Source organism: Syngnathoides biaculeatus, chromosome 10, assembly GCF_019802595.1.
Source record: "Syngnathoides biaculeatus isolate LvHL_M chromosome 10, ASM1980259v1, whole genome shotgun sequence".
In the NCBI taxonomy this organism is placed as follows: Eukaryota; Metazoa; Chordata; class Actinopteri; order Syngnathiformes; family Syngnathidae; genus Syngnathoides; species Syngnathoides biaculeatus.
In genome coordinates, this window is record NC_084649.1 from 12,417,052 (window position 1) to 12,442,739 (window position 25,688).

Consider the following 25,688-nt stretch of genomic DNA (forward strand, 5'->3'; position numbering starts at 1 on the left):
TGATTTCCGGTCTTCGGCCAATCACGTCGCGAGTTCCACGGACGTCATTTGAGTGACGCATGCACGGGATTCCACTGACGCAAACGCCCATGCAAACGCCGCTCGCCCTCTAAAGATAAACCACTAAACTTGCTGCTCACGTGGGACTATTAATGGACGGAAAAGACACACAATAGCGGCTACAAGCAATATTTGCGTTTCACATTTGAGATGAAACGTTACTATTCGCACTGTCACCTAAATCACCTCAACTTGAAAAGAAGATTTTTCAACTAAAGCTTTGATGACGGACGAGTACACAGTACGAAATATCCGATGAAAAATAATATAATAAACACATGTTCTCCACATGCCTGGGTGGGTTTTCCCCGACATCCCAATATGCTCTGGGATTGTCTGGTAACCATTTCAAGTTGTAACACACCTCTCGCCCCCAGTCAGCTGGAATAGGCTCCAGCATGCCTGGAGCCCTAGTCAGGATAAGCAGTAGGGAACATGAATTAAATTGAATGAATGAACTCACCAAGGCATCACTACAAATACAAATAATATTACAGCACACTGAAGTGGGTGATCTGGGGTTAGTGACGTAGCAACATTTTCCGTCCCCCTGCAGGCCCCCTTCAGAAACACCTAGTGTTCAAATAAAGATTTTCATCCCATTTCTCCTCCCAGTGTGACTCCCCTGTCTGGGGTCACCATGGAATCGTATCCCAATGGGGTAATTTTTTTCATAATTACAAGTCAATGCACCATTAAAATGTTTTTTCAATTCTTTTCACATTCGCCCAATATAATCTCCAAAGTCTGAACTCATCTTTTAACGTAGATAATCCACAGTGTAACCAGCTGGGACCTGATTTAGGAAATCATTGCAATAACTGCTGCTTCCAAATCAAGAGATGTGAAATGATAGATTGTGTTGTTCCCCATTGTCGTCACTGGAACAGCCACATAATGGACAGCGCAGTCACAGCTGTAAATATCCATATGTCAACAACAATTGAAGCCTGAGCTAATACCGCTCATGTCATAACTTATCAGCCACAAACAGTTAACTCAAAGCGCACTTGAACCCTCTCTGAGGAGGCTCAGGCGCTATCCCGTTTCTCTTTTGAGTGCGAGGGATCATTCAGGGTGAGAAGAACTTGGGTTTTACTAATGAACATGCGAATGTGGAGAGGATCCGTGTGGAATGTTTCTTTAAACATTAAAGGCAAGAAATTGCTTTACTATTTCACATACATATGCCCCAATAGTTAACATACATGAACTGTAGTTTTATCAGACATTCATCTGTGAGCGAGGAGACTGCATTTTAATGTAGTTTAGCAATGTATAGATAGGTAAAGTACATGTAAGCTTTCAATTCACCGACTCTGTGTGTCTTAAGATGTCTGCAGTTAGGCTGTTCTGTTTTAAAACTCCCACGTAAAGTTCCACTTTTCCTTCTCACTTACTGAGGATTAATCCTCCTCCATGCTTCTTTTGCCCACAATCCCTGGATTAGTCCTCCTTGCCCACCCGTGCATTCTGCAAAGCGTGTCTTCCCCCAAAATTCTGCCAGGATAGATAAGCATGTAGATACTCAGTTGGCGGGCAGAATCACTCAGCGTGTAAATAAATATGCCTATAGCACTGTCTTTACAAAGAGGGATGCACATGACATTTCAGAAAATGTCCACGTTGGACAACAATAAGGCTTTGTACAATATTCGGCTACAACAAATAGACCCAGTATTTCATTCAGTTCACAGATAAGGCACAGGAAGCAATTAAGACATGAGTACATTGAGATGATTGTTTTTAGTATTTAATATCAACGGAAACCTGCCATCAACCATGAATAATGTAACAGCAATAAAAGACCCCACCCCCAAAGAAATCCACTCACCCTTATATTAGGTCACAAGGTTCTATTAGCTTTTGTTGTTGTATAAGAGACGAGGACACTGAGCCTGTTAACGTTACATTGTATGGAAAACACAGCCCGATAAACCTCAAACACATTGCATTCAGTTCATTTTATGTGTTCTCCTTGGTCTGTCGATTGAAAACACATAAATAAATATATTTATACAATACATTAAGTGCAGGTAAGCACGTCATTAAGAAGCTAACACCTGCTCGTGTATTAATTTAAGTGCCAAAATGTGTGGCACAAACTGGCACATTAGCAACAATTATTTGTAACTCATAAGAAATCTGTAGGAATTCTGTGAAACACAACACACAAATAATGACATTTAAAAGAATGTACCAGTCAAAAATGTCTCCATGATTTATGGAATACTCCTATTGGGAATCCCTCTTTGGAAAAAGGCTGTTCTACTTGAGGTGGAAGAAGCCGGACGGCTTTGCTGGTGGCGCCATCAACATGTTTGCTTGGTTCTTGTGAGTTATGTGGATCTGGAACAAAGGAAGACACAACGGGCGGCTCTGGTTCAGTCATGATGTAAAATATTAAAATGACAATCATTTGGAATGACATGTGTAAGTCCTGTGCTGCCGAAGGGCAGGCTTATTATTAGGCAAATACAGGCTATTGCCTGGGGTCCTAAAATATTCAGCCACCCCACCCCACAAATGTCTCCTAAAAAGATGTCTTCAATTTAAATCCATTATTGTGGGGTAGTCTTAATTCGCATATTTAAAAGCACGTCAAAATGCTTCAGCTATCCTGTTTGTTTGAAGGGGAGCCTCCCCATCTCATTCAATACCATCTACTTATTGCACATGTGCAGATTTGACACATAAATATGTTGTTGACGCGGGCCCCCCAACTAACTAAATATGCCCCTGGTGCTGACATTGTTTCATCATGCACCCATTTGACCCTGAATTTGAACACACAAAGAACACAAGTAGGAGGGATAAGGTCTATGTCGCCCTCTGCTGGGTTTTAAATCGATTGCAGTTTCAAGGTAACATGCAGTGGTTTAGCGGGACATTTTTCAGATTTGAACGCTTAGTCATTCATCCTATTATTTGCGGTGGGGTTCAGTTGTAATTTTTTAACTCGATGAAATGGTATTCATGAGCACAATTATATTCATGGTCAAAGAAACTCGGGAACATACGGGACTAAAATCACAAAGCTCAATTGAGTCGCTTTTTTGGGAGACTTACCGTACAAGGAGGTTGCATCCAAGGCTCGCCATCAATCTGCATGGGCAGGTCTTTGAACGTCCTGGAATAGAGAATCAAGGGAGGCATTTTATTTCTCAGGTGCATTTGGAGAAATAATCTGGGTGTTCCGTTAGAGGTTAAAGAACACCACCTGATAGTAATTTGGGAAGCCTGTGCCAATCTGTGCCCGGCGCTCTTCAGTCCAGTGTAGATCTGACCCATTTCTATCATCCCTTCCAAGCCCACAACCTCCAGACGCTTATCAGTCATGTCTGCAAACATATCATAATGAAAAGGCTCTTGCAACAACATTATCGTAGCAAGAAGAGATAAAAAATAACTCTGTATACCTTGTGGTGTTGTTTTAAGAATTTCTGGATCAGTGATGACTTCATCGGGCTGCACCCGTGGTGGAGCGTCAGCCTTACTGGACTCGCCCCACAGATTGGAGCCACCATACATGCTGGGTATGTTGAGGACAGCGATGCACGCGAGAGACGTGGTGCTCAGGTCCAGACGTTTCCCACAGCACTGTCGTTGTTCGTAAGATGAAAATTGTGACAACAAATGAATTTGGGGGGCGGGGAGCATAAAAAGGTCCCATGACTGCCAAAAAAACATTCACCTCAATGGCGAGACAGTCTGTAAGGTTCTTGCAAGTGGAGCTGATGGTCTCAGATGTAGCAAACTCCAAATACCAAAGCTTGTTTTTCATTCTTTTGGACATTAGAAGAAAATAATACGTTCGGTACAACTGTGGCTCTCCCCCAGGAACACAGTAGAAATGATCACTTATCTTAATTTAAGAGTGTAAGAGATGTATCCTTTTAACGATACACTATGTTTATTTTTGACGTCATTGTTTTGTTATAGAGGCTTTGTCATAATTTTGCCAGTTTGAGGTTAATACAGCAATCAAAAGATTAGTATGGAGTGTTGTGGTTCTGTACAACAATAAACTAGGACCATAAAATAAGCAAATTGTTGAATTTATTCCTATTTGGTATTGTGTTTTTACAGGCCTCCTTTGATCGTATTTAGTCACAAGAGTTGGAAAAAACCGACCAGAGTTGTATTCCTCATCCTCACCTGCTGTTGAACCTCTGAGGGAATTTCTCTCTCATAGAGTGGAACTGATGAGCAACTGACGCATCCTGCTCAACAAAATCATTTTTTTGTCTTTGCCTCAACGAGAAACTTCAGTTTACATCTCATGTTCAAGTACCGTATTGCATCCATACTTCAGTATGTAACTCACCGATCCGACTGAGAAGTAGTTGTTGATGATGTGATAGGGGACGGGGTCTCTCACTTGTTTAGGATCATTTGGTGTCACCTGTATCCTCCAGCGGTCCATTTGGATCAGCTCACTTGCCTCAATGTCCTTCAGGATCTCTTTCAGGTCAGACCCGTCGTAGCCTTCCAAGAGAAGCAGCGAAAGCACGTTACTCGTCAAATTGACGTCATGTTTGCCTGAATTTGAAGCTTTTACCTCCTCCCCAGCGCAGACAGCGAGCCAGGTCATTGCCGGTCCCCAAGGGGAGGATCGCTACTTGAGGATTCACCTGGAGGCCAGCTTTATCTGAAAACACAGCACCAGGGTTGGGTTCATCCTCCCACATTCTATTCCACATCTATTAACCAAGTGCTCTGGTACCGATGGCATCCAGGATCCACCCAGCTGTACCGTCGCCTCCGCACGCTAAAATCCTGTAGTCACGAAGATTGCGGAAGAAATGTAGCCTAAAATAAGTAAGAGCTTTAGTTTAGAAAAGCACAGTCAAACGTCAAAGTGTCGTGTGGCAAAAGTGCGTCACCCTGGCGCGGGACCTCCATTGGAAAGGTTGTACACTTGACGTGGGTTCAGTAGGTACTGAAACTTACAGAGAACTCTGTAAAGGAAACGCACATAATAAAATGTAATACATTTCTGAATTTTTCCAAACTGCCTTGTTAGTATCTCATTGCACAATGTGTGAAGCGTGTATCAGCGCCCTTTTGCTGAAATGCTGGCGTTGACAAGTCACTCTCAAAATACATTTCAAGTTCCGTTTTATTTTCTTTGTCTGTAAATCTGTTAATATTGATATAGTGAAGTACTTTACATGTGTATAGACCCATCTCTGTGAACTTTATTTTACAACATCACTGTTCTTCTAATTTGAGTAAAAAGACTAGAAGTAAAAGGTAAGTAAAGTAAAAGTAAAAAGAAGTAAAAGCTTTAAGCATGGAATCATGAATGACAAGCAACTCATACTATGCGCTCAGATCAAAGTGGAGGACACTTTGCTTGGTTTATAAAAAACATTTTACAGTTAATTTTATGGCACGTTTATATATTTTTATTTTCTGGGAACATTAAGTGAACATTATGCTTTTTAATGCGGTGGTGCAAATTTTCATAGTTCACTTAGTTATCCGAAAGGCTAGAAAAATCTCTTGGTATGATACACTATGATACGCTTTCTACAGCCCTGAAAATGAATACAGAAAAAAAATTTATTTATCAGTGTTGTACTGTACCTCATTAGATTTCACACCTATTGAACTTCATGTCAACTCACCGTTCACCCTGGTTTCCTCCACTTTTTGGGTTTACAAATACAAGCAGCGGGTGAATGTCAGGAATCGGGACAATCTGAAGAGAAAATACTTTGGCCATCATCATATTTGAATCACATTTTTGAAATATGAGCTTGTATTTGTGTACACGTTTTCATCCAGTTCCACTGTTACCTCTTTTACTGCATTATTATATGAACGGGAATGGACCAAAAAAATTGAGTGACAGCAATATGTCCAAGTCATGTTTGTCAATGATCAACGTAGACAACACAAGTACCTGTAAAATGTTGCCATCGGGAGTCATGTTCATCAGGTTGGCGTCCTGTTCCTTAAGGAAACACAATACAAACAATAAACTCAACTACGCAAACTGACAATGGCGCAGACTACACAATGACGTTCTACCTTGGCGTTAGCATGTATGGCCCATGGAGGGAGAATATGATCTTTCAGTAAACCACAGTCACAGGTGGATATTCCAGTGTAGATGCACTCGTCGTGCCGCTGACATGAAAACAGCGGTGTCCACAGGATGTCGTTATCCTTTATAATTATTACAAAGTCTTTATTCACATTCTTCTCACCATCTGGTGGCACCACACGCAAAGCCTTCCAGCTAAAGTTTTTATCTTCTTTTGGCAAACTTGACACTTGGAGCTGCGGTCAGACCTGACCCAGTCGTGAGACGGCACCTAAGGCAGAAAATCATGTTTCAAAAAAACAATATATACAGTACACCAATATCCCAAGTCCGGTTTATTAATTAGTAAACAACTAATCCAAGTATTTGATATTATTATCCATTAGTTGCTTTAAGGAGTTTTTCCCACTCGGTGAGAATCTGTTTGTCTGCCTGCCAGAATGATGATGAAAATTATCATTGCCTGGGTTAGGTTTAACATTAAAATCATCAAATCATATCAACAACAGCCATTCAGTTGTTTCACAATTTGGACCTTATTAAACTATAGAGCCTGGTCTCGTAAGAATAACTTCAATCAATGAGCACCGATGTCATGAGTATTGTAATAATAAAATAATATACCCTGAAAATGTTTTTGGCAACATATACTCTAAGTAGTTGCATTTAATTAAGTAGAAAATATAATGAGTTTAACAACTTCCTAGCATCACAGATATTAACCTATATTGAGATTAGATTACAGACTCCAGATTCCATTGAGAACTGTAAAATCGCTAATGTAGGTGTAATATACAGGTTTTGAAAACATAAGATATTACATATAGTATTTTCTAACTTTCTCATACAGACAATATTTTCAAATCAAAGCAAATAGCAAGGAACTGAATCACCGTCACGCTGCTCACCCTCAGTTCTTGTTTGGATTTGACAAACATGGGTGCACAGGGCTCAACGTTCTTGTTGGAACACCGACTATGGGCAGTATAACTGCAACCTGAGGGAAGAGAAATTGAGAACTAATCATTAAAAAAATAATAACAATCAAAATAATATCAGTCACAGCTCTATGTATCAATACCAGGGTCTTCGACAACCTTTTTAACTTCACTTAAATAAGGAATGAGCCTTCTGTCTGAGACCCAAACTAACTAACGTTTATAATGTGATAATAAACCTGCACATAAAGTAATTTATGATAATAATACAGAATACATGAGTTTATTGCAACAAACATGATCAAACATGATCAAAACCCCGGGCCTCTTCTGGCCCAGGCAGCAATTTTGTCCAGCCCACAGGGTCAATTTGAAGTCAGCATGACATTGGCCCACACAACAGTATCAGCCAAACATGTACATAATTCCATGAGCAGCCTCTTTTTATTTGTATGAACTACTCTGTGTTGGTAGTGTGGTGATACGACAGTTGGACAATTAGGCATCAGTTTCAAAGGAGCCACATGGCGTGCATTTTAAGTACTAGTTATTGGTACTGCTAATTTTAGAAGGGCTGTTTGTTGTCGAATGAATACAGGCCCATTGCCGGGGAACACAAATCTGACTGCAAAAGAGTGATGGCGAATGACATCGGCGGACATTTGAGATAAGATATGAAATCAAATACTGTTCAAATTTTAAAAATGTCTTTTAATCCTCAAGCCACACTTCTCAGATGAAGAGAGTATCAAGTGGATATAATAAAATGAAAAAGCAGCTACTCTATATCAAACTCGCAGCCCAGGGGCCACATCTGGCCTGTTAAAAGCAAAAATTTTCATCAACTTTCACAATTCTTGCTAAAATCTGAACCAAATTTTCACATTGTAATATGGAATTAATAATTTTGCAATATTGCAAGTATTTTGTTTTTTGTAAGCAATCCACTTTTTACACCAACTTGAGCAAACTGTTATGCTCGACTTCTGATTTGGAAGCTAGCTATTCATCATATTGTTGTATATACAGTATATATATAATACTATGATCAGGCAATTAAAGGTTTACAGTATATGGTTTCACGGAATTGGCTGGCGACCAGTTCAGGGTGTACCCAGCCTCTCGCCTAAAGACAGATGGGATAGGCTCCAGAAAGCCCACGACCCTAGTGAGGGTAACCATTACAGAAAATGGAAGATGGGTGGTTTTACTGTCACAGCCCTCTGTGGAAAACTGTACCAACAATGTGGCCTGCGACAAAAATTAATTTGACATTCCCCGGTCCCCCTGCCTAATTAGAGGCTCTGTGATGTTTGTTTGATCTTACAAGTACAGCGGAGTCCCTGTTTCCTGAGGCCGAGCAGCATGCTCTGACATACGCAGCAGTAGGCCGGTTTGTTAAAATTCTTCATCCTCCAATTATGCTGCCCATCCCTATCCGGCACCTATGGGTGTGGATGCAAACACTTCAGGAAGCACTGTTGATTTGTGGGAATGTCTGTGCAATGTTTGTGTTTTACCTTCAATCCAAGCAGAACAAGCAAAGGCACATTGTTCATGCCTCCTTTCAGCCATTCCTCCAGTGTGACAGTACCACTGTCATCCACATCAATTGCTGTCATCATGTCCTTGAGCACCTACACAATTACAAAAAAAAAAAAAAAAATAGTACGCTTTGAATCAGTGGCTTATATGTTTTGCTTTTGTACCCTTGGCATACAGGATGACAGTTTGCAAACATACAAACACAATAAATACCTTTGTGGCCCATGCAAAGTGACTTTGGTGTCTAGTCTACAAGTGAGTCCTATTAGGCACATTAGTGTGTGCGTTGAGATATGAGAGACTTTTTCTCTGACTTGTGTGTAAAATTTTGAGATACGAGTGCTGCGAGGTGACAGTGAACTCAACATAACCCACTTCACAACAATCAGGAGTTTGGCAACTAGTGAACAATTCCTTAAAAAGGAAGCTTTAAGATGTTTAATGCAACACCCTGTGCAGTTTTACTGTCAAATTAAATACAAAACAAGAGAATTACACAGTATGTATTTAAAACAGGTGACACGGTGGGTCAGCTGGTAAAGCATTGGCCTCACAGTTCTGAGGACCTGGGTTTGATCCTGACCCTGCCTGTGTGGAGTTTGCATGTTCTCCCCGTGCCTGCATGGGTTTTCTCCGGCCACTCCGGTTTCCTCCCAATCCCAAAAACATGCAACATTAATTGGACATTCTAAATTGCCCCTAGGTGTGATTGTGAGTGCAAATCTTTGTTCATCTGCATGTGCCCTGCGATTGGCTGGCAACCAGTTCAGGGTGTACCCTGCCTCCTACCCGTTGACAGCTGGGATAGGCTCCAGCGCTACCCGCGACCCCAGTGAGGATAAGCGGCAAAGAAAATGGATGGATGGATGTATTCAAAACAACCCCATCGCTATGCTCTATACAAAAGTCAACAAGCTTAATGCTAACGCATGATGCAAAGTGGCATACGAAAATGGCTCAAGAATAGCATCGGCATTGTTGGTCTTATAACATTTTAAACTCAAGATATTTGACCACAAAGAGTGCAACAAAACAGGTCGACAGATAATGCAACAATATTCGCTTACATATCTTCATTATCCTCTCCAAAATCTAATATTGCCACAGCTTACTGGACAGTTTTGACCTTTCTACGTATATGCGTATGTCGCACATAATGGAAGAAGCTGCACAATCAAACCACAAACTGTTACTTTCTTTACATTGTACTTATGTTATCACTGTACATTTTTCTAAAGTATTATATTGCAATTTCCTAATTTTCCTTGTTAAAAAACACATTACAAAAAAATTGCCTGCTTTTTCAGGGCCGAGGCTGGAACGTATTAATGGAATTTCAAATCAAATCAATGGCGAAAGGTGATTTCAGACATGAGTACTTTGAGTTGGTCATGGAAAAAATTAAACTCCTATCTCAATTCATCAATGTATAACGTATCTAATACAGCGATACCCTTTAATGTCCAACCATTAAAAAAAAGAAATAATCTGGATAACCAGGAATCCAACACTGTGGAAAAGGTCAGTGTAAGACTTTATGTTTTAATGACGTGTTCACTGCAGTCATTTTGAAAAACGGGAAATTAAAGTATTCACCCGGATTTTAATCAAATGACTTTTAGATAAACTTTGCAAAAGGGAGTTCAACTGCCAATAAAAAAAAAATCATTAAAGAATCCGGATAAGGGAATTATGCACGCACCCCCCAACAATCATAACGGTACCACCCGCATAAGATGGCTGAGGTTATTGTCATATATTGTCGCACTATTGGTCAGTCCCCATAGCGATGTTTTGTTTTTGAAATTATTTTGTATTAACCTAAATTCATGTAAAATGTTGAAAACAGCTTGAGATACTACATATGAAAATCCTACTTTTTAAATTTTTTTAAACAATCATAGTTTTGGTAATACTACGATTTCGCCCAACGGCAACGATCTGCTCCTAACTGCTTTGCTAAAACAACATACCTAATCATGGTTACAATACCTGAATTTTAGAAAGTATTAATTACAATTTTTAGCCACAAAAAATGCATTTTCTTTGTTTGATAATCCCTAAATGTAGACATTATGGCAATTGACCTTATTTACTTTTTTTTTTGTCATAATGATGGTTCCCAGGTGGGTAGATTGTGCAAAGTCCCAAATATCAAAATCTGATGGCACCTTTGTGAATGAACAAGTAAAATCCCCACAATTAATTCTGATGTAATGGTCTGTGAAACCCAGTTCATAGCAAAAGGTTCTGACAGCAGAAAAATCTCTCTTGTCACTGTATGTTGTGAGCTAATAAAACATACTAAAAACAATATTCCGCCCAGAGGTTTGAGAAACCGCAAGTACAATATTCAAGTTAAGTACAAACTCGTACATAGAGTAAGTCACACCCACTGGTGAAACAAAAGAGTGTTCATACAGTTTTGAGCTCAGCTATGTCCCAGCCAAGGTAATCTGCAGCCCGCATCATCTGCGTGATGATCCGATCCACCTCCTGATAGTCAGACAAAAGACCGCATTAATATTTCAAAGACAAAACAATCCATTCACTGGAGTTTCTTCTGCATAGAGATGTGGTGGTTTGGACAAACTTACAGAGCTATCCAGGTGTCCGTTACTATCTTTGTCATAAAGTTTGAATGTAACTGAAAACACAAACCATGATGTAAGAGATTCTCAAAGCCACTCTCTTATTATTTCAAGTGGAAAAGATATATCGACAATTTAAATAAACGTGCCACAAAACATCAAGAAGGTAACTAACATTCCAACTTCTCCCGTGGCTGCCCTTCTTCCAGCACTGACAGGTAACAGGACACATCACTCAGAAGCACCCCACCTGACGGAAAAACAGGTATTTAATTCATATTAGCATCTTTAAAAAAAAAAAAAGCATGACCTTGAGGCTGTTAGTTTAGCTTCCCATGGTGGAGAGCAAGGAGTGAACCATTAGTTGACAAGTCAGCTTTATTAGTACAGATTGATTCAATTCCAACAATTGCATTCAGTATATGTGTATACTGTATATATAATTTGTTAAGTCAATTACACAAAAATCTGCTTCGGTGGAGGGCACCGCGGGAGATGCAGCTTTAATGTATTCACCTTTGGGTTGGGCATTCTCAGTGGAGCTGTCCTGCTCGAAACTTTGGAAGTAAAGGAAAAGGTGTTGGCAGAAATCTGCAGGAAGGTCGTCCACCTCTAGGTAGGTCTTAAGGAAGAGGCTGAACCCTTCCTTATCCACATACTGTTAAAATAAATCAAATGAAGGCGTAATGTCAGAGTGGAAACAAGGATCTGCAATATTTTGTTTAAAATGTGACATGTAATCCAAATGGGTTTACCATTGCCATTATACTCACTCGCTCTCCTCTGGATGTGTCCAGACCATTGAAGTCTGCTTTCTCTAAATTTCAACTCATTTCTAGTCCTATCCGACCTTGTCATTCCTAGACAGAATCTCAACATGTTCATTTCCGCCACCTCCAGTTGTGCTTTCTGTTGACTCTTTACTGCCACTATCTGTAATCCGTACATCCTGGCTAGTCTCACCACTGTTTTGTAAACTGTGTCCTTCATTTATTCATTACTACTGCAAACAGGAAGGGGCTCAGAGCTGTTCCCTGATGAAGTCCCACCTCCACCTGAAACTCTTCTGCCACACTTGGGCCACACCTCACTGCTGTTCTGGTGCCCTCATACATGTCCTGTACCATTCTAATGTACTTCTTTGCCACTCCAGACTTCCCCATGCAATACCACAGTTTCTCCCTTGGTACTCTGTCATAGGCTTTCTCAAGAACCACAAAAACACAATGTAACACTTTCTGACCTTCTCTGTACTTTTCCATTAGCATCTTCAAGGCAAATAATGCATCTGTGGAACTCTTTCTAGGCATGAACTCCTACTGTTGCTTGCAAATACTTCCCGAGTGTAGCCTCCACTACTCTTTCTCATAACTTCATTCTGTGGCTCATCAACTTTATTCTTCTGTAGCTCCCAGAGCTATCCACATCACCACACTTTTCCTCACCTGCTAGTATTCTGTGAAAACATGTTTGTCAAAAACTTCACAGCCACATCTCCAAAATGTTTTTATACCTCCACAGGTATATCATCAGGACCAAATACCTTTCAATTTTTCATCCTCTTTAGTGCCTTTATTTTTTTAGTGCCCTCTTACCATTCAATGCCACTTCATTGTCCATCATACTTGCTTCTTCTACTCTTGCATCTCTCTCATTTTCTTCATTCATCAAGTTTTCAAAGTCCTCTTTCGATCGAGCATCTAGCACACTACTGGCACCGGACAATACATTTCCATCTCTATCCTTAATCACCCTAACCTGCTGCACATTTTTGCTTAAAAATTGTTATTTTTAATTAATTGTGATTTTAACATGGAAGAACATTCAAGAGTATGTTTGAGTTCCATCAGATTTCCAAAAATTAAAGGAAATGTTAGATGTACTTTTAAATGACAATTTGTTCAAATGAAAGATATGATCCCTTGAAAATAGTTTTACATGAAATAAATTGCACATTGTGTTCTGAAAGGAACGAGGTGTTTTCACAGGTCCCCCCGCATAACTGACCTCTCGAGAGCTGTGTTGGGCTAGCCGACCCCCGCTTTGAAATTCCTTGATCATATCTTTCACCCTCAAAGTGCTGTCTGCAAAAAAGCCACAAGTACAGTTCCATTAATAAACTCTGCACGCTGTGTGTCGATTGGAGGAAAAAAATTCTGTTACATCCATCCATCCATCCATTTTCTTTGCCGCTTGTCCTCACAAGGGTCATGGGGAGTGCTGGTGCTTATCCCAGCTGTCAACAGACAGGAGGCAGGGTACACCCTGAACTGGTTGCTAGCCAGTCGCAGGGCACATGGAGACAAACAGCCGCACTCACAATCAGACCTAGGGGCCATTTAGAGTGTCCAATTAATGTTGCATGTTTTTGGGATGTGGAAGGAAAGCGTAGTGAGGGTAACGCTTAAACAGCTGACCCACCCTCCAGCCCTTCTGTTAGATGTATTCTCTATTTGTTTCAAACGTGCACTATGTGGATGCTCATCACTTTTTGTGGATACATAATCTGGTTTGGGATCTTGTGGTAATACAGGGACAAATGTGAGTAATCTATCCATCCATCCATTTGCGAGCCCCTTACTACACGCTACTACCTTTTGATGTTGCCATGAGACTGACCTATTTAGAGAAAAATCCAATAATTTGGAAGCTTTTCGAACTGATCAAAGTCAGACAAACATTGTGAACAGGCCACTCATTCTCTCTTTTCCAAACCACTGATCCTTACTCGGGTCACGGTTGAGCTGAAGCCTTTACCAGCTGACTTTGGAAGAGAAGCAGGGTACACCCTAAACTGGTAAAACATGTAGACGAAGGAAACAGTCACACTGGGGACGATTTGAGAGGCTTCAGTGAATTTAAGAAACGTTTTGGGGGAAAACGCACACAAGAAAATATGCAAATCAGTCACAAAGGAAGACCTGAGCCTGGATTCAAGTCCCAAACCTCAGAACTCTGAGGTGAATGTACGAACCACTCCCAACCTCCACACCTCCCTTCTAACATTTGTCAATCCATTTCAATCACGTGCAAATAAAATTAGCGGATTGATTTCCAAACCCTTCACACAAATACTGAAACATTGTCTACTGTTTGAAAAAAAACTAGTAACTTTATACATGTCCCTATAGGATTGATTTATACCACAAATTTCTGCTAGGCAAACACTCAAGTAGTGACACTCACATTGCATGTACTCCTGCAGCTGGATAAAATCCACAGGTGTCACAGTGCCTTCTGTATTCCCAGAGGAAGCCATGTTTTATCTGAGGGAGACAGAACAGTTCAAAAGACGGAGGACAGAAACTTTACACCTGCAGAGAGCCATCAAAGTAAAGGCGTGCATATGTTGTTGACACACTAGTTTTAATTTCCTGTTTTGTTAGTTACTCCTTCAACTGGTTCCCCTCCATTCCTGAAGCTTCACACAAAAGCAGTAAGTTGAACACTCCCCGATTAATGAAGTCAAAATTCAACCTAGTGAAAGTGTTGCATCTATGCATTTGGTTCTCCACAGGGAGACAAACACGCATTGCAAGGCAGCTTCTCTGTCCATCAAGCTCATGTGAAGTAGGGTTCCATTTAAAATGAGCTCAAAGAGGCAGACGATCCATGAGAGCGAGTAGATTTCACCACTTGTGTTTTGGACCCCTGAGGCTCAGATCAAGCTCCACACCTCGTCTAAAGCTGATGTCCTGATCGTGGAGCTCTGTTTAGCGACAGCAGCGGCCAGTGTCCACTTGGGTATTAAAGGATGTCAGGGATTAAGCATGGCAGCAGGAGGAGGAGCTTGTTACCACATGATGAATGTGAGCGGCAACACCTCTCAATGTGACCTCAAGCAGATAATGCCACCACAGTGAACTTTTTTCACCGATGGACACATTATGAACAAAAAGAAACTTGGCTAACACTTCACAAAACAGGATTTATGAATTGTGTATAACGATGGTGTATTAAACACTTTATAAATCACAGGGTTTAAATGAGTAATTTTCTTCTCTCAGCAAGTGATGACTCACAGTTTTCAAAATTCAAGATACTGACACCCTTTATGTAGTTAGTAATACGATTTGAAGATGACATAATGGAGGCCTAAATTAGCTAAATGAGATTCTTGTGTGGTAACTGAATAGGGGACAAGCGAAAAATGGAGAAAAGGCCATTTTAAACAAGAACAATCACACAAACATGCAATTACAGTACTGTACTTGGAGAAAGCTGTTGACACCATCAAAAGAGACTGATGAGTCACAGTACTGATATACAGTATAAGTATAACCCTTCGTCATCAAATATTGCATATCATTATTTTTGTGATAAGTCTTAATAATAGTAGTTGTAGTAGTTGTTGTAGAAGTAGTACTAATAGTACTAGTAGTAGTAGTACCACAAATATTGTTATTATGACTTTTACTGCACATATCCAATAGGGCAAAGAAGCAAAATCTTTTATTTAATCCAGCCTATGGAAAATTTACATTATCAAGAGTCCGGTGATACTTGTTGTAATAGTTTAGATGTCTTTTTTTCCCCTAAAAATGGTTTATTAAAAAGTAATTTTTATTTTTTATTCATTCATTATTAATGATTTACAGTAAATCATATACAAATATTACTAAATATAGCAATTTTACAAACATTTAATATATTTAAAGGTTTTTTATTCATTTTGAATTAAATGAAAAGATGAATAAAATGACCAATTTACATAATATGTAATTAAACATTTTTAATCAAATAATTGGTGAAAAACATAAAATGAACTCTACTCTAATAAAATACAAAATTGTTTTTAAAAATAAAAATAAATCATTTTACATATGACATACATACAACTTTTTTTTTCTACCTGATCTACAAATAAATCACTCAAACCCAGTTCAGTAGTACTTTAGCCCAAACTGTATGTGTACATTTTTGCCCAGTAGATGGCGACATATTTTAGTTATCAAATACAGCTGTGATTCTTGACTGAGTAGAATAAGAATGGCTTAACGCGTACGCGGGTGTCTTCTCATTTCCGGTATCAGTCTGAAGAACGACGTTGACAGTTTGACATAAAATCCAGATTTCGTGGGCGTCATGTTGGTTATATATGGCATAATGTATTATAAGTAACACGGAGAGCATTAGGACGCTGTTTTGTATTATTGATGTTGTATCACGACTTATCCCTTGGCATTTTTATGGGTAAAAGCTAAAGCTAGCATGCGGTGAGGTGCTGGAATACCGTAAAGACTTAGCCGAGCCGCACACAATTTTTTTTAGTCCGAGTTAACGTAGATATCGAGTCAGTCATGGCCACTCGGCGTCTGACAGATGCCTTCTTGTTAATGCGGAACAATGCGATCCAAAACCGGCAGATATTGGCTGAGCAAGTGAGTACAAACGACCCCCGTCTGAGTACACGTAGCAATGCTGCGGTGAGTGGTTTGCATCGTTTTGACATTTTACTTGTTTGTCTGTTTGCATATAGCCAGTATTACTTGCGCTAGCTAGACTAGTTTATAATGAAGAATGGCTGTCTATAAATGTAATTAGGTCAGATTCCTGTCATTGTCATTTCGTTATCACGGGATATCACCTCAGGACTTGTCTCCCAGCTAAAGCTAATAAGTGTTACGTAGAAGAAAATTAAGGTTATGTTTAGCCTACAAAAAAAAACGGTATCCTGTACACAAATACGGATAGGTACTTTGAGGTAAAGCGTTTCAAAAACACGTTTACGCAGTTTAAATGAGCTCTGACCTTCGAATCAGCTAAGAAGTCATATACTGTACGATGTATAGCAAGGATGGGGAACCTCTTTTTCTTGTCAGTGAAACAAAATATGTGAATGGGTTAACAGGGTGTCTACAGAGTCTCTTAACAATTAAAATAAATAAATGAGCCGTCTGTATACGCAGTGATTATGTTTTCAATGACATTGCATTTAATATGGTTATGGTCAAGATTAGGGATATTTGAAACCACTTTTTACAGACAGAGACCAGAATGAGAAATCACTCTTAAAAAGTTGCCTATATGATACCAAGTACCAACACCAAAAGTACTTTTGATGTATACCATTTTAATTAACAAAATGACAGATAATTCTGAATAAAAACCTTTTGACGCACGCAGGGTCATTGATGTATCAAACCGCAAATACTGATGAGAAGTTACTCATTGTCATTTTTTTTTCTTTGCTGTAAATATCAATGGGTGCTATCAGCAACCTTCACTAGTACCAATACACTGAAATAAGCCTAGTATAACCCTGCGTCTGATGTCTCTTGTTGGTACGCATAACTTCAAAATCAGTTTTGCCTGGACTTCTAAGGCTGGCTTCAAATTTTGAAGTGTGATTGGCCCGCAACCAGATCAGGGCGTTCCACGCCTCTCGCCAGCATCAGCTGGGACAGGATCCTACACACCTGTGAGTATAGGATCCTGCACACCGATGATTCGAGTGACGATAAGCATAGGAAAAAGAAGGAAAAGACCAAGGACCATTTAAGACCATTTTTTGTTCTAAAACCCTTCATTAGAGAGAGAGGCTATCAGACTTTCAGTTTAATTAGCTCTTTCTTTCAGCTTTCAATGTGTAGTGGTTATTTTTGAAAAAACACCACTGAAGGAAAACAGCCGAACTCGGTAGATAAACATATACACTGATATATATATATATATATATATATATATATATATATATATATATATATATATATATATATATATATACTCAACTGATGAACAAGTGTGTTAAATGAGGCAAAAAAAAGAAAGAAACCTCAATAACTACTCTTTTTGTAATCATTTCGAAAAATTTGTGTATTCATTTGCTTTTTGTAATACATTTTGTCAAATTGTGAAGTGTGGACACCCTGTATATTCTGAGCATTTGTGTACTTTTATTTTTTTACTCTCTTTCATAACAACTGGCGGCTTGGTTAAAATGCTACGTGTCCAGCTGAAGGTTCCCCAACCTTTTATGGCAAAGGTGTTGCTCCTGGAAAGCACATTTGCACTATAAGTTTGTCATGTAAAGCATGTTCCCATAGACACTGCCTGAGAGATAAATATTGCTCACACAGAGATATGTTTTTATCGTGGCTACTGCACTGATGAGCGTGAAAACTTTTACACACTGGAAAAATGGGACCTCCACAAAAAGGCTCTTTATCTACATTATTGATGTATTCCTGATTGTCTTGAGGTTAATATCGGCTCCGGTAGATACAAGCTACCCGGCTCAACTTGATGTTTGATGTCTCGTATTATCACTGTCTAGTCTGTTTCTGATGTTGTCTGTATGTATGGTAAACATCGGCGAAATGTATCGCTATAAAGAAACCAATCACAGCCAAGTGACGCAGTAAACAATCTTGCTTAAAATTCTTTGTCTGAATCCCTGCTTTGTGCCGTTTAGCTGTGCCTTTCATCAAGCTTTGGCTGATACAAATACAGTGGAACCTTAAACATGGAAATTAACTGATTTATTCATATTTTTAAGCTCTTGTCTTTAAAATTGCACATTTGTTCCAGGGCCAAATTGTCCCCATCATGAAACTGTCATACAAGTGTAAAAAGAAGTTGGCAAATTCATATTGAAACGTAATACACGTATTATGTGTACTGGTAAATGAATTAACACCTAATGCAAGTCTCCTTCCTGCTGAAGATGTAATTCATCTCCCTTTTAGACAACAGTTTTCGTCACACCTTTAGCTATGTTTTCATTTCCATATCAAAATTGACTTAGCCATTTATAATAAGCAGTCAGATCAGGCTTATGCTAAATTTTCATTAGGTTCCAAGTTCTTTTTAGTTCTATACTACATTTTTCCTCTTTAGCTCTCCTCCTGTGGTACTCCTTTCTTGTGCTTTCATTTGGAAGGGAAAAGATCCACGTATTAATTCATACACAAATCATTAATTAATTATTAATTAATGAATTATAAATTAAATTAATAATCTCCATATGAAGTTTTTGTGCAATATTTTTTGGCTTTATTTTTTTCTAAAACACTAGCTCAATTTTGAGAATGTTTGAATGTTAAAGTTCCAGTGTATATTAGCACATAATCTGATCATACATTTAAATACACAGCCACAGTTTATATACTGTACACTGTATAAAAAATGTGCAAGATTACAAAGTAATTTTTGACAGTCTTTGTAATGCTTGGTAGTCATTGCTGCAACTTTCGGGGCTCACTTCTGCTCTGCTTCTGTCCTCCACTCCTTTTACTCCTCTGCTATTGGATGGAACCACACTGCTATCTGCCAAACTGTAGGAGCTTGATGAGGTACCATTGTTGTTTCCTGGTTTAATTCTCCTTGGTATTAAGCGTGCACTAAATGTTTTTTAATTATATAAAGTCTTAACAAAAGTGTTTTGTTTTCAAGTTGGCTGACGATCGAATGGCATTGGTGTCAGGAATCAGTCTGGATCCCGAAGCTGCCATCGGCATCACCAGGAAGTTACCCCCCAAATGGATAGAGGGTATCGATGAGGTAACCTGGACTAGAAACTTCCAAACGTCGTCCAGGGCATGCCTTGCAGGCGCTAACATGTATACCTTTCAGATCCATTATGATATATCACGGGTACGTCAGAAAATGAAGGACCTGGCTTTACTTCACGACAAGCACATGAATCGACCCACACTGGATGACAGTAGTGAAGAAGAGCATGCCATAGAAATCACAACGCAGGAGATCACACAGGTATGCACGATCGATGTATCGATTTAAATCACAACAGTATAATATACACAGTGAAGCAAATGCGTATTTGAATACCCCGCTATATTGAAAATTCTCCCACTTAAAATTCATGGAGGGGGCTGAAATTTTCATTATAGGAGCTTTTGTCCACTGTGAGAAAGACAATCTAAAAAGAAAAATAATAATAAAAGAAATAGCAATGTATGATTTATTTATTTATTTTTTTAATTGTGTGATCCAGCAGCAAATAAGTATTTGAACACCTGAGAAGACCATTGTTAATATTTGGTACAGTAGCTTTTGTTTGTAATTACAGAGGCCAAACGTTTCCTGGAGTTGTTCACCACGTTTGCACACACTGCAGGAGGGATTTTGGCCCACTCCTCCACACAGATCTTCTCCAGATCAGACAGGTTTCTGGGCTGTCACTGAGGAACACAGAGTTTCAGCTCTCATCTGACTACAAAACTTTCTCCCATGACTCCTCTGTGTCATTCAAATGGTCATTGGCAAACTTAAGACGAGCCTTGACATGTGCTGGTTTAACCAGGGGAACCTTCCGTCCCATGCATGATTTCAAACCATGACAATCTTAGTGTATTACCAACAGTCACCTTGGAAACGGTGGTCCCAGCTCTTTTCAGGTCATTGACCAAGTCCTGTCGTGTAGTCCTGGGCTGATTCCTCACCTTTCTAAGGATCATTGAGAATCCACGAGGTGAAATCTTACATGGGGCTCCACTCCAATTGAGATTGACCGTCATGTTTAGCTTCTTCCATTTTCTAATGATTGCTCCCACCGTGGACCTTTTTTCACCTAGCTGCTTGGCAATTTCTCCATAGGCCTTTCCAGCCGTGTGGAGTTGTACAATTTTGTCTCTGGTGTTTTTGGGCAGCTCTTTGGTCTTGGCCATGTTACAAGTTTGAGTCTTACTGATTGTATGTGGTGGACAGATGTGTTTATGCAGCTAATGACCTCACACAGGTGCATCTGATTCAGGATAATACATGGAGTGGAGGTGGACTTTTAAAGGCAGACTAACAGGTCTCTGAGGGTCAGAATTCTAGCCGATAGACAGGTGTACAAATACTTTTCAGCTGTATCACACAAATAAATCGTTAAAAAAATCATACATTGTGATTTCTGGAGTTTTCTTTAGATTATCTCTCTCACAGTGGACATGCACCGACGATGAAAATTTCAGACGCCTCCATGACTTCTAAGTGGGAGAACTTGTAATATACCAAGGTGTTTGAATACTCATTTTCTTCACTGTAACTGATCCCGACCTGACCTTTAACAGTCATATGAAATGAATTGCTATTTACCATCTGAAGAATATATCTAGAGTGAAGGTTTGCATATGTCAAGCAGACCAGGAGACGTTCATCCATATTTTTTACCTCAAGTACACTTGACTATTGTAATGGTCTACTGACTGGGCTCCCCAGCTGCAGCTCATTCAAAATGCTGCACCTCAGGTTCCGACCAGATCACAGAGGTCAAAGGATATAACTCCAATTGTATCGTCTTTACACTGGATTCCAGTCAGTTTTAGAACGGATTTTAAAGTTCTGCTATTGCTAAGTCCTGAATATATGAAACAAATGCTTACGGAATACAAACCCTGCAGGGCTCTGAGATTGACTGACTCAGGTCAAATAGTGGAGTGCAGAGTCCAAAGCAAACATGGTGAAGCAGCATTTGGCTATTATCCTGTAAAAAAAAAAAAAAAATGGAATAAGTTGCAAACAGAGGTGACGTCAGCCCCAAGTGTCAGTGTTCTCTGATGCGTTTTCGAGTACTTTGAGTTTTCTGTGATATTTCTTGCACTAAAAGCTGTTTTCGTTGTAGTTTACGTTACTAGTCCGTAAATAGTGGAAAGTTTTACAATGATTTGTCTTAGTCTCGTTTTTTTACATCACAAATGTTGCGTTTGGGAATAAATTGAGATGAGAGTGTCATTATTTCGGTATGCAGAGTAGTTTTTATTTGGTGGTGTGCCATGAGATTTTTATTACGCGAAATAATGTCTTGGCTCAAAAGTTGGGAGAAACAGGTATGTCCTGACATCTACAGTCAAAATGCTGACGGTTCTTCTGCTCCTGTGTCGAGTACAGATGTTCCACCGATGTCAACGAACCGTAACGGGCCTGCAGTCTCGCTGCGGCCACTGCACCGAGCAGGAGCAGAGATTACTGCGAAACGTGGTCTCGTCCTTGGCGCAAAGTCTGCAGGAGCTGTCCATCAATTTCAGGCACACACAGTCCAGCTACTTAAAACGTATGCTTTATTGTCATAATTCAGATCTGTCTGATAGGTCTTAATTCAAAACTTGTCCAATACACATGAAATAGTCTTTGTCGTATCTTGCAGGTATGAAGAATCGTGAGGAGAGATCGAAGCACTTTTTTGACTCAGGACCGTTAATGGAAGAGGATGAAGCGCTCGCCGTGTATGACAAGGTGTGTGGCTCTTTGAAACACAATCAGTCTTTTGGTTTGCCTAAAATAATGACGTTTAATAAAGTCGGGCAAAAATTAGTCAGCTGCCAATTGTACACATTCTCCCATAAAAAGGTAAGAGAGGACTGTACGTGTACCTCAGGTATCAGAGACAAAATGAGAAAAAAAAAAACCTGAAAATCACTGTCTTAATTTTTAAAGGATTTATTAGCAAATTATGTTTGTAAAATAAGTATTTGGTCACCTACAAATATGCAAGATTTCCGGCTCTCACAGACCAGTATTTATAAGAATCATTTCACGGTCCTGGAGTGACCTAGCCAGTCTCTAGATGTCAAGCCCACAGAAAATCTTTGGAGCGACTTGAAAGTCTGTGTTCCCCACCGACACCCCCAAAACATTAATGCTCTCAATCAGATCTGCATCGAGGAAAGGGCCAAAATACCAGTAGCAGTGTGTGAAAACCTTGCAATGAAGTGGATATAGACATTAACTTTTGTTATTGACTGATATACACTTGTTTTCCACCACAATTTATGAATAAACTCTTTAAAAGAAAATGTGATTTTCATTATTTTGTTCCCCTCGTTTTCTCTCATCGATGAGGTATACCTATGGTGAAAATTACAGGACTGTCCTCTTTTTACGTGGGAGAAGTTGCACAGTCGATGGCTGACAATACATTTTTTTGCCCCATTGCATGTGACAGTTTAATGTCAGCTGGGAATTATTTGCACAGGTGAAAGAACATTAGCAGAAAAAAAAAAAAAAACATTGGTTGTAATGTTTGCCAACACAGGTGACTCACGGGGGGATTGGGGGGGATCCTCAATATTTTCTCCATCATTCTCAGGAAATAACACTATGTAGTATTATCATCCTGCTAATACTTTTTCAGGGCTTTACAGATGACCAGTTAATGCTGGTGGAACAGAACACAGTTATGGTAGAAGAGCGAGAGCGGGAGATCAGACAAATAGTTCAATCCATCTCCGATCTGAATGAGATTTTCCGGGACTTGGCCGGGATGGTGGTAGAACAGGTATTATTGCATCGATCCCTGTGCATGACCTACAAAATGTAGAGCATGTTCACATATTGCATTAATTTTCTATAGAAGTCATAAAGCCAAAAAATAGCAGTTGACTTGAATGTAAAATTCTGCTGTGGTTCCTCCAGGGCACCGTTCTTGACAGAATCGACTTCAATGTGGAGCAAGCGTGTGTGAAAACAGACGATGGCTTGAAACAGTTACAAAAGGTAAAACCAGTCTGGATGTAGCCACGTGGAATCAAAACTCATTCTCTCACGCATTCTCTTGGTCGTTTCAGGCAGAGCAGTACCAGAAGAAAAACCGGAAGATGCTGGTCATTTTGATCCTCTTTGTCATAATCATCATTCTAATTATTATTCTTTTTGCAACCAAGTTTTAATATTCTGTTCCTTTTTGCTCTCTGTTTGTTGTGGACCTATGCTCAAAACCAAGTTGACAGCCTTTCACACTAAGCAGGAATGATGAAATTCCACATCTGTTTTCTGGGTGTGCTTAGGACTGTACTAAGATGTTTTTTTTTTTTGGTTGTTTTTTTTTTAATCGAAGAAACAATCAAGTATGAGTGAGCTGAGGCGGATTAATGTGGCTCACCCCTAACTGTCTCGGCTTCTACTTGACTGTGTTGGCGTATCTGTCTCTCTTAAGAGAAAACACTTAATGGCATACATAACTGGACAAGGATCTGTGTTGTTGAAAAAATGGTCTTGACTTCTTTTCAATAAGCAACAATTTTATTGTTTAAGGCTGTGAGGGCAGCACAAAGCATTACAACAACCATTCACTACAAAAAAATTATACTGTTTAAGGACAGCATTTTGATCATTTAAACATTTTAGGTTCTGATTTGAAACTACTGAAGCGGTTGAAGTTCCGCTGCCTGCCTGAGGGGTTAGGCAGCTGGCTCCCTGATCCATCCCATCATTTTAAAGTCACCTTTTTTTTGTTTTGTTTTCATAGTCCCGCCATTAAGTGCTACCGTTTTCTTATATATATATATATATATATATATAAGCTGCAGTTTGCACATACTTGAGGCCTGAGCAAGAAGGTGTTGTTGATGTAATACTACTGTCTTCTGTATGATTTAAAAAAATATATATTTATTTTTTAAAATTTACAAATGATCGTGGAGCAGAATGGCTGTGTTAAGTACAACCAGTCGCTTAAATTAAGGTTCATTATCACTCCCTCAAGAAAACTGATCCATCCATCCCAGACAACCAGCTACATTGAGGCAGCATCATATTGTTTTATTCTGGTGTTGTTTTGGGTTGCTCTAACCTCTAAAGACTGATTGGCTGAAAAAATGTAGAGCCTTATTTGACAAATCTCTACCCCAGTGTCGGAGCCGTTGTCACAAGTGCCCTTGGGCAACACGCACTGCCCCATTGCCCCTCATTCTGTTTCTTCTGAGGTGTGCATGAGCTGCTTGGAGACCGCCCACCATCATCAGTAGTCCCCTTTTAGATTTCTTTTGTACAAACTGCCCCCCACAAAATGGCTTGTGGCAGAGAAAAGTTGACCCTTGAATTTCTTTCCTGTCTTCGGAGGTAGTATTAAAGCCACAATGTCGGGACCCGGGGTATTAAGTTCAATACCTGACACCTCTGCGACTCTTGTGCGTAAAACGGTTGTCATCGTCTCGCAAATGTTCACGTCGAACCAAGTGCCGTTGCTTGTGCTGATGTCATGAACGCCCGGGCTTGGAATCTTGAGGAAAAAAATGGGATGAGAGCGAAAAATGGACTTTCAGACTTTGCATGTGATCTTTTTGGGGGAGTGCAGCACAAGTCTTTTATACACGTGAAACCATCTCTGTCATTGATGTGAAGATGTGTGTGAAATGTGTCCTATTGGTACTCGTGTAGAGATTTTTTTTTAAATAAATCTGCAACATGATGGTATAGTTTGTTAATTTGAGTGCATAGAATACTATCTTTTTTATTACTGTCTATATGATGAATTTGTTTCCAATGTAATCCAGTCAGTATCATGAGTGGTTATAAAATTACAACCGTAGACGCTTTTTTTTTTCCTTTCCCCAGAATTGACGTGATAAGCCTTCGCCGCGTTCAGATTTATAGACGAGGACCGTTATGTCATGGGTACGTGTACAGTGTACACGTGGAATAATCAGATGGACTTCGCCTGATCCGGAACATAAACATCACCTCGCCTTTCAAAATAAAATCTCAGCCATTTCTTTAAAAGATATGTATATTTTAAAAATAAAATCAAAACACAAAGCCAATCTTCACGAGTGG

The 25,688-nt window shown here is 39.5% G+C and overlaps 2 protein-coding genes and 1 long non-coding RNA gene across 9 annotated transcripts; 2 read left to right on the plus strand and 1 right to left on the minus strand.

Moving 5' to 3' along the window:
- Positions 1-1,809: 1,809 nt before the first annotated feature.
- On the minus strand, positions 1,810-21,614 carry LOC133507292 (diacylglycerol kinase alpha-like). Of its 3 annotated transcripts, XM_061832192.1 has the most exons (24): positions 21,521-21,614; positions 14,376-14,455; positions 13,197-13,273; positions 11,706-11,847; positions 11,365-11,439; positions 11,196-11,245; positions 11,020-11,094; positions 8,574-8,690; positions 8,381-8,498; positions 7,024-7,112; positions 6,279-6,386; positions 6,100-6,198; positions 5,972-6,022; positions 5,694-5,767; positions 4,947-5,021; positions 4,787-4,872; positions 4,622-4,711; positions 4,388-4,548; positions 4,219-4,283; positions 3,755-3,845; positions 3,480-3,660; positions 3,281-3,401; positions 3,130-3,190; positions 1,810-2,409 (listed from the first exon to the last, which is right to left on the minus strand). In XM_061832192.1, exons 2-24 carry the CDS (start codon positions 14,446-14,448, stop codon positions 2,329-2,331), a joined length of 2,160 nt encoding a protein of 719 aa, XP_061688176.1. In that variant the 5' UTR covers positions 14,449-14,455; positions 21,521-21,614; the 3' UTR covers positions 1,810-2,328. The 3 variants fall into 3 exon arrangements, with proteins under 3 accessions (XP_061688176.1, XP_061688174.1, XP_061688175.1); XM_061832190.1 differs by having other exon boundaries at positions 3,281-3,660; positions 21,521-21,612; XM_061832191.1 differs by lacking the exon at positions 21,521-21,614 and adding an exon at positions 14,866-14,928 and having other exon boundaries at positions 3,281-3,660.
- LOC133507295 (uncharacterized) lies at positions 2,879-4,790 on the plus strand. 2 transcript variants are annotated; one of them, XR_009796787.1, is made up of 5 exons: positions 2,879-2,924; positions 3,499-3,596; positions 4,150-4,374; positions 4,450-4,531; positions 4,633-4,790. It is a non-coding gene; the product is annotated as an uncharacterized LOC133507295 (long non-coding RNA). The 2 variants fall into 2 exon arrangements; XR_009796788.1 differs by lacking the exon at positions 2,879-2,924 and having other exon boundaries at positions 3,460-3,596.
- On the plus strand, positions 16,185-25,323 carry stx16 (syntaxin 16). 4 transcript variants are annotated; one of them, XM_061832193.1, is made up of 9 exons: positions 16,185-16,615; positions 19,472-19,483; positions 19,584-19,691; positions 19,764-19,904; positions 22,026-22,188; positions 22,282-22,370; positions 23,269-23,412; positions 23,550-23,630; positions 23,702-25,323. In XM_061832193.1, exons 1-9 carry the CDS (start codon positions 16,490-16,492, stop codon positions 23,801-23,803), a joined length of 966 nt encoding a protein of 321 aa, XP_061688177.1. In that variant the 5' UTR covers positions 16,185-16,489; the 3' UTR covers positions 23,804-25,323. The 4 variants fall into 4 exon arrangements, with proteins under 4 accessions (XP_061688177.1, XP_061688179.1, XP_061688178.1 ...); XM_061832195.1 differs by having other exon boundaries at positions 16,185-16,570; XM_061832194.1 differs by lacking the exon at positions 19,472-19,483.
- Positions 25,324-25,688: the final 365 nt, after the last annotated feature.